This window comes from Rattus norvegicus, chromosome 1, assembly GCF_036323735.1.
Source record: "Rattus norvegicus strain BN/NHsdMcwi chromosome 1, GRCr8, whole genome shotgun sequence".
Classification (NCBI taxonomy): Eukaryota; Metazoa; Chordata; class Mammalia; order Rodentia; family Muridae; genus Rattus; species Rattus norvegicus.
In genome coordinates, this window is record NC_086019.1 from 173,558,317 (window position 1) to 173,570,362 (window position 12,046).

The 12,046-nt window shown below is 43.7% G+C and overlaps 1 protein-coding gene across 4 annotated transcripts in view; it reads left to right on the top strand.

Moving 5' to 3' along the window:
* Zfp143 (zinc finger protein 143) overlaps nucleotides 1-12,046 on the top strand; it is a 35,858-nt gene that overhangs the window by 14,507 nt on the left and 9,305 nt on the right. For all 4 annotated transcript variants that reach the window (XM_006229994.3, NM_001012169.3, XM_039082727.2 and 1 more), the window contains exons 7-12: nucleotides 375-449; nucleotides 1,995-2,114; nucleotides 5,281-5,356; nucleotides 6,387-6,512; nucleotides 8,465-8,644; nucleotides 11,416-11,643. In XM_006229994.3, coding sequence (XP_006230056.1) covers nucleotides 375-449; nucleotides 1,995-2,114; nucleotides 5,281-5,356; nucleotides 6,387-6,512; nucleotides 8,465-8,644; nucleotides 11,416-11,643 — 805 coding nt within the window. The remainder of the gene's footprint in view (nucleotides 1-374; nucleotides 450-1,994; nucleotides 2,115-5,280; nucleotides 5,357-6,386; nucleotides 6,513-8,464; nucleotides 8,645-11,415; nucleotides 11,644-12,046) is intronic.

The following is a 12,046-nucleotide window of genomic DNA, read 5'->3' on the forward strand; positions in this document are numbered from 1 at the left end:
CTTTGAGTTTAAGACCTGACTGCACCACATGAGAGCCTATCTCGTGTATATACCCCAATTTGGAGAACCTAGTAGTATGGTTCAGTATTACAGAGCTTGTGTATAAAACTTGGGGCCTTGAGTTCAATACCCAGCACCATGATAATAAATAGTGCTTTGTTACTTTTTAATTTGAGAGAATTTTTAAAATACACAATAATAGTAATAATAAATCTGCATATCACCCAGCCTAAAACATTATCAAAATACCAGACTGGGGCCTGAGGAATAGCTCGTTTGTATAATATTTATCTAATGTGTGTGAGGTCTTAGGTTCAGTCCCTAGCACTGCAAATAAATAATAAAACCTTTTAAAGTTTGCTTTTTTTCTTTAGGTGTCTATTGATGGTAGTGAAGGTGTGACAAGTACAGGACTGATTGGAGAAAATGAGCAAGAGAAAAAAATGCAGGTATGTAAAACCGAGTCTTATTTGTTTTAAGGTTTTTTGTTTTGTTTTTTAATTTTTAAAGTGTGTGTGCAAGTATATGTGTGCATGCCTGGATGTTCAGGTGTACGTGTGCATGCCTGGATGCCTGGATGTCCAGGTGTATGTGTGCATGCATGTGTGGATGCCTGGATGTTCAGGTGTATGTGTGCATGCATGTGTGCATGCCTGGATGTCCAGGTGTATGTGTGCATGCATGTGTGCATGCCTGGATGTCCAGGTGTATGTGTGCATGCATGTGTGCATGCCTGGATGTCCAGGTGCGTCCTGTGTGCATGCCTGGATGTCCAGGTGTATGTGTGCATGCATGTGTGCATGCCTGGATGTTCAGGTGTATGTGTGCATGCATGTGTGCATGCCTGGATGTCCAGGTGCGTCCTGTGTGCAGGTGAATACTGGCATCCCATGTAGGCCAGAGGCATGTGATACGCCGTGAGGTTGGAATTAAAAGCAGTTATGAATTGCTGATATGGTGCTAGGAATCATACTTGGTCCTCTGGTACACAGCAAGGTGTCTTAACCTCTGGGTCATCTTTCTGTAAATCCATTTGCAACTTTTATGGTTTTAGAAATTTCTGTGTTTGATTTGTTTTGTTGGCAGTATTTAGGATTAAACAAGATCCAACCCTTGCTTGGTGTTATACTTTCTGAAATAGATAGAAATCTTCAAGAGCATAGGTCAAGTGTCATTGTTTACATTTGTATGATGTTGATCCATAAAATGACCCTCTATTGAGTTGAAGTGTAGACTAAGATCACATGGGGATTCACGGGGATTCAATTGACCTGACACTTTCTCTACCATTGTCTTTGAAGTTAAAAATACATTTAAAATTATTTTAAGGTTCCATTTCCTTTTTAAAGAAAGTATAACTATTGAGATGGACCCCTTGAAGATATCAGGAAATAGCCATGTACAGTGAAACTTTTGTTGATTTTAGATCTTAGGCAGACTCTTATGTAGAGCTCATCCTGGCCTACGCTCATGATACTTCTGCCTTAGCCCTCAGGATTGGGGTTTCAGGTCGTGCCATGGCACAGATACGTGTACTAGAGGTTTGCTAAGTGGCAGTACATCTGTGAGGTCAAAGGGCAATCTTGCAGAGCACTGACTTTCGAAGCCTTAAAACCAGAGAGAATCTCCCTAACTTGAAGGAAGTCCCTAGCTTCCTAGACTCTTAGCATCAGGATGCTCTGAGCTATAGCTCTTGATAGGGTTTTGTCTTTCTTATTGTGAAAATTGTAATTTCATCTGTTGTATTTTTTTTAAATATTTTTATTTATTTATTATGTAATTATGTAGAAGTATACTGTAGCTGTCTTCAGACACACCAGAAGAGGGCATCAGATATCATTACAGATGGTTGTGAGCCACCATGTGGTTGCTGGGATTTGAACTCATGACCTCTGGAAGAGCAGCCAGTGCTCTTAACCACTGAGCCATATCTCCAGCCCCCCATCTGTTGTATTTTATATGAGTGCCTTATGTCTTATTTTGTTTTTGTCCAGATCGTCTTACAAGGACATGCTACGAGAGTAACTCCTAAATCTCAACAGAGTGGAGAAAAGGCGTTTCGGTGTAAATATGATGGATGTGGGAAACTGTATACAACAGCTCACCATCTTAAGGTATAGGAACGGTGTAGGATTCTACATACTAATGGCAGACACTAACTGCCAGACATCCCTGTTCATTCCATTCAGAAGATACTGACACTCACACCAACTACACAAGAACCTGGACAAACTCAACAACTGTCGGTTCTCTAAGAGCTTGGATGCTTTATCACTGTATCCCAAATTCCAGCACGTTTCTTAGCAGATAGTTTACATTAAATTTAATACAGTTCCATTTTAGTTAGGGAACATACCTTTTTGTTTTTGTTTTTGGAGATTGTGTTTCTCTTTATAACCCTGACTGTTCTGGAACTCACTCTGTAGGTCAGGCTGGCTTTGAACTCAGAGATCTGCCTCCTAAGTGCTGGGATTAAAGGTCTGTGCCACCACCGCCACCGCCTGGTCTGTCTTTGGTTTTGCGAGACAGCATCTCACTGTGTAGTTCAGACTGACCTTAACTCACCGAGTAGCTCAGTTGGCCTTAGATTTGGATCCTTCCTTTTCTGCCTCTTACTTTCTGTGGTTGTAGGTACATGGCACTATACCCATTGATATTTTATTAATTGGAGGGGGATTGTTTTTAAGGTATATGCTACTACACCCAGCCTCAATGTTTTTATTTTAATTGCAACAAAACACAATAGAGTATGCCATGACTATTAACACATAGCTCAGATTTAATGAGTAGCTTACCTTGTATCAGGAAGTATATTTGGAACAGTGGCCTTAGAGCATACTTCCTTTATTTATCAATGTGTGATCTAAACATGTTGAGTGACCTTTTGGAACCCCATTTTCCCTAATCTATAAAACTGGTCATCTCTGGGCTCAAGAGATGGTTTAGTGGTTAAGAGCACTAGCTGTAGGCCCGGGTCAGCTCTGCCACAGGTTGCTTAGAGAGGTGGCCCTTAGTGAGTTTGACTGTGCTTACCCTCATCTGCCTTGGAAGGTGCTGGGCTGTAGGAAAGTGCTAAGGCACCACGAGGGAAAGTGCAGTCTGAGGTATGGAAAGCTGGAACGGGCTCTTGGACATCCAGGCTCTGCTGGGAATCACAAAAGAGCAGAGAACAGAGTCAGGAGCCCGAGGGCTGAGGACGGCATCTAACCCAGGGGTGAGCTCCGACTTGTCCAAGCAGAGATGACAGTCCTTGGCTTAGTGGATACAGGCTTGGTGTGATTGTGGCTAGGAGTGCAGAGAGGCCTTCTACAGGACATTAGGCTGCAGCTCTGTAGGGAAGGCTGTCTCCATGGCTCCCCACCCTGGATCTTGATGAAAAGAAGCAGTCCATGGTTCTGAACAGTTTATTGTCATGGTGGGAAGTGGATGCATAAAACCATACCCTCCTTCTCTGGGTGGGCCTGAGATTAAATGCCTTTTTCACGGAGGAATGTCTGGGAAGGGAAGCTTACTGGCTAAGCCCTCTGGGCCTCTAGGTACCTTGTTATCATGGGGAACTCTCTGTTTTGAGCCTGTGTGGCTATAGGAAAGGTTTCTTTTATGTGAGAAGCATGACACAGGAGTCTGGCAAGGAGCTGGGAGTCACCTAAGCCTCAGATGTGTGCCTACCGCTTCTCTGGGTCTCAACCTGCTCTGTCTTGCCCAACTTCCTTACATGGTTTAATGTCGCACAACTCTTCTTCCAGAGGACCCAGGTTCAATTTCCAGCATCTACATGGCATCTTACAAACTATGTAGAACTCTAAGATCTCACATCATTACACAGACATACATGCAGGCAAAACACCTATATGCACATAAAATAAAAATAATTTTAAAAATCTAGTTACCTCAGGTTGGGGATGTCACGCACACAGTAGAGTACTTCCCTGGCCCTGGGTTCACTATCTAGCACAACATAACCTGGTCATGGTGGGATAGGCCCTTTGTCCATGCACAAGGCTTGGAGGCAGATGTCCTTGAAGTGAGATGTCCTCACTACAAAACCAGCCTGGGACACACGAGACTCTGTCAATAACATAACATCCCTTTACAGAACGGTATGGAAATTAGGTAATACTGTTCATATAAAGTTCTAAAAAGAATGAACCCATTAAAGGTTCAGGGAGGGATTGGGAATTTAGCTTAGTGGTAGAGCGCTTGCCTAGGAAGCACAAGGCCCTGGGTTCGGTCCCCAGCTCCGAAAAATAAAAAAAAGAACCAAAAAAAGAAAAAAAAACAGGTTCAGGGAGTGTTGGCCATTGACATGAGTACTCAAGTGTCATAGCGTACCTCACTTTACAGACAGGAACTTGAGGCTTAGAAAGGTAGATGCAGGGGCTGCAGAGATGGCGCAGTGGTTAAGAGCGCTGACTGCTCTTCCAGAGGTCCTGAGTTCAAATCCCAGCAACCACATGGTAGCTTACGTCAGATCTGCAGTGGGATCTGATGCCCTCTTCTGGTGTGTGTGAAGACAGCGACAGTGTATTTACACACATGAAATAAATAAGTCTTTAAAGAGAGGTAGGTACAGAGCTGGAGATGTAGCTCAGTTAGTAGGGTGCTGTGTAGCGGATCTGTGGTCCTCCATGAACCCTGTGGAAATGCACACCTACAACCTCAGCACCTCCCTCTTGGGAGGAGGAAAGGATCAAAAGCTCAAGGTCATCCTTGGCTACATAGAGAGTTGGGTCAGCCTGGGACTCATGACACTTCAGAGGGGGGGGGGGGAGACAGACAGACAGACAGTCAGTCAGTCAGTCAGTCAGTGGTGGGCAGGTGCCCAAAGCCACTCCTATAGGCAGAGTGTAGCCTTGCTTCAGATGCATGGCTTTCTAGAATGCCACAGTTCACTTTGGGAAGCCTGTCCCTGTGCTGCCTTCCTCATTGTCATTTTGCATGTGTCCTAGAAGCTCCTGTGACTACTCTGAAAGCACTCAGACAATCCTGTTCCTTATTTTAAAAAAGCCCTTGTTACTTTGTAACATTTGAGTCTGCTTCGAAAATTATTGTCCTATAGTTTTTGTAGAAAGGTTGCTTTTTATTTTATTTTAAAATATACAGCAGGACTAGTGATAGAGCTCAGTAATAGTTACTGCCTCTCATTTAATTCCCAGTACAGTAAAAGGAGGGGGAGAACCAGAGCCATTTACTTCACTAATAGAGGGGAGAAGTAGATTTATCTTGAACGTCTTGCTTACAGAACATGTAAAGGAAACAATTGTGCTTGTTTCCTAACAGGTCCATGAGCGCTCGCACACAGGAGACCGGCCTTATCAGTGTGAGCATTCAGGCTGTGGGAAAGCATTTGCAACAGGTAAAAACAAATTTTCTTTACTTCTTAGTTTCAGTGGGATTGCCCAGAGGAAGCCAGAGGCAGGAACTGACCCCTTCCATTTCTGAGTCCAAAAAAGCACGTGATCAGGGTTTTAGCCTTGCATTTGTTTTTATTTGTATGTATGTGTGCCTGCATGACTTTATGTGCACCATGTATGTGCAGGTGCCCTTATAAACCCAAAGAGGTGGTTATTAGATCCCCTGGAACTGGACGTAAAAGCAGTTATGAGCCAGCTGGTGTGGGTACTGGGACCCACATTCATGTCCTGTGCTTGAGACTTGGAACTTCTGAGCCATCCAGCCAGCCCCTCAGTCTCTTATTACCTGCCTCCTGCTGGCTCTGAACCCTCTTCTGTATTTCTGTTTTTCTCCAAAGGTGTAGCTGTGTCTTCGTATTTGGTATTCCTCATTTCTTCCTCTGTTTTCTTCTACCAGGAAAAATAAAAGCCACAATTTTAAAAGCCGGGCGTGACAGTATATGATTTTAACCCCAGCACTGGGGAGGCAGAGGCAGGCAAATGTCTTATGAATTTGAGGCCAGCCTGGAACGTAGTATGGCAGTAAAACTGCCATGTCCTGTGCCCCACCCCCATAAAAATTGATTAAAAATATAATTAAAACAGGCCTAGGGAGCCGCAAAGAATTAAGCCTTCTGTTGCTGGGGTGCTGAACTCAGGACCTCTGTAAGAGCAAGAGTGCTAAACCACGGAGGTATCTCTCAAGCCCCACCCTTTTAAAATACTGGGTATTTTTGTTGTTTGTTTTTTGAGGAAATGTCTTGCACTACATTCCACACTGGTCTCAAATTGATGTCAGTCTTTCTGTTTCCACTCCCCGTAAACTGGGAGTACTGGCGTCAGCTAACTTGCCTCGTATGTTCTTCACAACCATCCTGTTATGTCTGCCAGTATTTTATCCTCCCTACTTAGTTTATGCTTCCATAGGTAATATCCAAAAAGACGTGTACAGGAGTATTATATAGATACATTGTCTTCTTAATTTTCTTAAAGGTTATGGACTAAAAAGTCATTTCAGAACTCATACTGGAGAAAAGCCATATCGGTGTTCAGAAGATAATTGTACTAAATCTTTCAAAACTTCAGGAGACCTACAGAAGCACATCAGAACCCATACAGGTACCAGTGCAAACAGAATGCCCTAATTAGACCAGCAATACTTTCCGTACCTTGTGATTCCTGGGTCTAACCTAGCCTGGCTGACCTTGGATTTGGGATACTTTTTTTTTTTTTTTTTTGGTTCTTTTTTTTTTCGGAGCTGGGGACCGAACCCAGGGCCTTGCGCTTCCTAGGTAAGCGCCCTACCACTGAGCTAAATCCCCAGCCCCGGATTTGGGATACTTTTGCATCAGTCCTTTCAGTTCTGGGATTTCAGGCTAGTACTATCAGGCTAGGCCAGGAATGCCTTTTATTTTATTTTTATTATTTTTTTTTTTTTTTTGGTTCTTTTTTTCGGAGCTGGGGACCGAACTCAGGGCCTTGCGCTTCCTAGGTAAGCGCTCTACCACTGAGCTAAATCCCCAGCCCCTTATTATTATTTTTTAATAGTGTATTTAATTTATTTTATGTGCATTGGTATGAGGGTGTCAGTACCCTAGAACCAAAGTTACGTACAGATAGTCGTTAGCTGTCATGTGGTTGCTGGGAATTGAACAGAGTCCTGGAAGAGCATGAAGTGCTCTTAACCACTGAGCCATCTCTCCAGCCTCAGGCTAGGAATTCTTAATCTGAGGGAAAGAATGGAGTTCTGAGAAAGGTGAAAGGAGTCATTATCAGTCATTAAATCCCTAAAATTCCATCCAATTTGCTGTTTGTATGTGTGTACTTCTGTCCAAGTTGAAGGCTCAGAAATATGCTCAGTAGCCCTAGATGACCAACCCTCTCAGTTTCAAAGGTTACCTGAGCACCAAGGTTATTATCCTAGGATTACACATTTAATAAGTAGCAAAACTGAGAACAGACCTAAAGGTACAGGATCCCTCTTCTGCTGGTAAAGAAAATGTCTGAGGTCAGATATGGTAATCACAGACAAGAAGCAGGCAGATCTCTGAGTTTGACACCAGCTTGGGCTACAGAGCCAAGGGCTGCACAGAGAAAGAGAGACAGAGAGGCAGAGGCAGAGAGGGCGAGGTTGATTCTGTCTCCCATTTTGCGTGTGTGTGTGTGTGTGTGTGTGTGTGTGTGTGTGTGTGTATGTGTGTGTATGTGTGTGTATGTGTGTATGTAAGTTCAGCAGATATTTTGATGAATTCTGCTGTGGGGGCACAAGATTAAAGAAAAAGCAAAAAATTTTTTATTGTATTTGTTATTATGGGCTCACACACTACACTGTGTGTGTGGACATCAGAAGACAGCTTACAGAACTTTGTTCTCACTTTCTACCTTGTGGTTCCCAGGAATACAACTCAACCTGTTAGTAGGGTTGGTCATGGGGGCTTTAAGCTACCAAGCTATCTCACTGAACCCAGATATTATTTTTCTCTGTGGTATTATAGAATAAATAAAATAGTAAATCAGCTCTGGGACTCCTATGGTTCGTACTTAATCCTTTTTTAAAATAAAATTTCATTGCACTTACTTTTGTACATGCATGCGTATGTGTGCACCATGACACATGATGGGGTTAGGAAGTTTTTCTGGAGTTGATTCTTCACTTCTAACCTTTAGGTTCCAGGGATCCAGCTCCGTTGGGTTGGCTTGGCAGCAAGCATTTATCCCCACTAAGCCATCTTGTTGAACCTCAGTTCTATTCCTGTTTTTCTTTTATCTTTCCTCTGACATTTTGGTGCATGCTTTTCTCAGCTCCATTTTTTATGTGCCTACTTAATGATTCTGTCTTCCAAAGTCACAGTCACTGATGAATGTTGAATGCCAAGTTTTGAGTAGAAGATGCTCTCTCCAGAAACACGACAGTGCTTAGAAGGGAAACTGAGGGCAGCCAGCAGGCTGCAGATGGGGTGGGACCCTGTGATGAGACATTTGACAGAGCCAAGTGACATTTCCATCTCTGTGTATCTCTTTTTGTTTTTTTTTTTTTCCACTGTTTAATTTATTCCCTTTTGTATCTTTAGGAGAAAGGCCCTTTAAATGCCCTATTGAAGGCTGCGGTCGGTCCTTTACAACGTCAAATATCAGAAAAGTACACATTAGGACACACACAGGAGAAAGACCTTACTACTGCACAGAACCAGGATGCGGGAGGGCATTTGCCAGCGCAACTAATTATAAAAACCATGTGAGGATACACACAGGTAATGACTGCCTCTGTCTTGCCCTGTCTTTCAAGGCCTGGGCTATTCTCTTCCTTCCAGCTCACATAATGAGAGGAGGCTAAGCAGCTTCAAACTTTGATGAGCTCACCTGCGATGGCGCACGCCTTTAGTCCCAGCACTGGGAAGGCAGAGCCACAGGCAGGTGTGTAACTGCCTCGGTGCCTGCTTGAGTAAGGGTCTCTTTTTGATCCCAGAACTATAGAAAGAAAGAGAGAGAAAGAGAAAGAGAGAAAGCAAGCAGACAGGGAGGGAAAGATTCAGAATATAAAACAGTACATTTATAAATGTAATCAAGTGCTCAGGTGAGTCAATACAGCCATTAGGAGGGAGCTCAAGCTCGTGAAGGAAGAATGCTGTGAGCATCAGAATACCAGCACTAGGCAGCTGGAAAAGCAGGATCAGAAGTTCAAGGTCATCTTCAGTGATATAAGATATAATGAAGGTGAGGCCAGCCATAGGTGGGCACTTAAAAACAAAGGGGAAAAAAAGGCTTACAGTGAAAGTGTTCCCTTTTACTGTTTGGTGCCACCTAGTGGTGGTTTTTGCTGCAGCCTAAATAGCAGTTGGGCCGATATTCCAAGTTGTAATTGACAGCCATTTTCCTGTTTAGAAAATCACCTGCCTCGGGGCTGGGGATTTAGCTCAGTGGTAGAGCGCTTACCTAGGAAGCGCAAGGCCCTGGGTTCGGTCCCCAGCTCCGGAAAAAAAAAAAAGAAAAAGAAAAAAGAAAATCACCTGCCTCAGACAGTGGTGGCACCACACATCTTGGGAGGCAGAGGCAGATGGATCTTTGAGTTCAAGATAAGCAAGTTCTAGGACAGCCAGACCTACACAGAGAAACCCTGTGTCAAAAAAAAAAAAAAAAAAAAAAAGAAAGAAAAAAAATCACCTGCCAAGTTTTTATAAAGTTTAATTTATTTATTTTTTTTACTTATTCACTTTATATCCCAGTCACTGCCCCTTTCCCACTGTCATTCCTGTCAGAGAAGGAGGCTTCTCTGAGTGGGTACTCCCCGCACCCCATATCCCTTCCCAACCTGGCACTTCAAATCTCTTCAAGGCTAGGCAAGACAGCCCATATGCATGCATGCATGCGCGCGCGCACACACACACACACACACACACACACACACACACACACTAGTAAGTGAACATAATTTTTTAAAGGTTACAAACAAGAGCTAGAGAGATGCTTTAGTAGTTAAAAGCTGCTCTTTCAGAAGACCCAGACATGGGGTTGGGGATTTAGCTCAGTGGTAGAGCACTTGCCTAGCAAGTGCAAGGCCCTGGGTTCAGTCCTCAGCTCTGGAAAAAAAAAACAAAACAAAAACAGAAGACCCAGACTTGGTTCCCAGCACCCACATGGAGGCTAAAAACCATGAGTAATTCCACTTCCAGAGAAAAAGATTCTCTTTTCCTGCCTCTTTGGGCACTGCACACAATTGGTATATGGTCCTATATGTAGGATAAGCACCCATACACATAAATTAAATAACTAGCTGGGTGTGGTGCCGCATACTTTTACTGCCAGCATTTAGGAGGAGAGGTTAGAGGGTCTCCGAAGTGGAGGCCAGCCGGCTCTATGTACTATGTTCTATGACAGCCAGGGCTACACAGAAAAACTGTCTCAAACAAACAAACAAAATCCTTTGTTGTTAGTTTTTATTTATAAAGGGCTGAAGAGATAGTCAGTCAAGAGCAACTTTCTGCAGAGGACCTGCGTTTGGTTCCCAACACTCACACATCCTATCAGGCGGTTCACAGCTGCCTGTAACTCCATCTCAAGGGGACGCCCTCTTCTGGCTTCTTTGGGCACCTGCACTCATGTGCACACACCTATACAGGGACACACGTGTATACGTAATTTTTTCTTAATTTACAAGGAGAGTTAAAGATTAGTTTGTAACTCTTCCTGTACCTAGCCCCAAACTGAAAGCGTTGGTTAAATGCTGTAGTACCAGACACTGTGATAGCTACAGAGCCACCTCACTTGATACACACTTATCATACAAGTCATACAAACACTAGAGTACCGGATACTGTGATGGGCTGCCTCCCTTGATAAACACTTGCTGTACAAGCATTCAAGTGCCCATAGAAAAAGCTGAGCACAGCAAAGTGTACCTGTTGCCCTATCTTTGGGGAGGCAGTGACAGGAGGTCAGCCAATCTGGTCAAACCAGCAAGCTTCAGGTTCAGTAATAGTTGGAGTCAGGCCTGGTGTTGCATGTATTTAATCACTGTAATCCATACTGGCTTGGAACAGACACTGCCTCTGCCTCCCGAATGCTGGGATTATGGTTGTGTGCCACATGCCCTTATGCATATGAGGGAAAGGGTGTGCACAGGAGTGTAGTGTCATGTAGACCAGAAAACAGTATTGGGTCTTCTGGAAATGAACTTACAGTTGGTTTTAAGCCACCTTTTGTGGGTGCTGACAACTGAACTCTTGTCCTCAGAAAAGAAGCAAGCACTCTGAACCACTGAACCATCTCTCCAGCTGCTCAGACTACTTTTGAGCCAAGTTAAAACCATAAGGGATTTTTTCTTATGTCTATTTCATCTTTGGATGAAAAGGGACACCTCACAAACACTCCCCTGTACTAGGGTCGAGTTCTGTACCATGCATGCTGAGCGAGTGCTCTGCCACTGTGCTACGGTGACAGATGGTTTGCCTGTCTGTTTTTACAGCTGTGGAGTAACCGTCTACCTGTTTAAAAACTGACCTTTTTGTGTGTCTTCTTTATTTAGGAGAAAAGCCATATGTCTGTACAGTTCCTGGGTGTGACAAACGGTTTACAGAATATTCCAGTTTGTATAAACATCATGTCGTTCACACTCACTCTAAACCATACAACTGTAACCACTGTGGGAAAACATACAAACAGATTTCCACACTGGCCATGCACAAACGGACAGCCCACAATGACACAGAGCCCATTGAGGAGGAGCAGGAAGCCTTCTTCGAGCCTCCCCCAGGTAAGTGCTTTAACAGTTCTATCTGTTTAGCATTGGAAAATCAGTTATGAGCATATAACCCAAGCTGTCTTCTCTAAACCTTCAGTTTCATTCATATAATCATGCCAGCCTGATTCTCACAATGCTCTGAATTGTAGAAGAGGGAGAACTTAGCGTCTTCTGGGAGAGCAGAGAACGCTTCCTGAAGAAATGTTGTGTTCTTGGAAAGATTATGAAGGCGAATGGGAGTGAAGGAGGCAAAGAAGGAATGCCTGGGGGGAGGGAAGGGAAGAAGGAGACTTGGAGATAAAAGGAAGGTTTGGCACGTGGGGAAGTCTGAGCGATCGATCTACAAGAGATCTACGAGGAGAGCACGTTGGACACCCTGCAGAAAGCCTGGCCAGTTCTGCCTGGGAAAAACGAA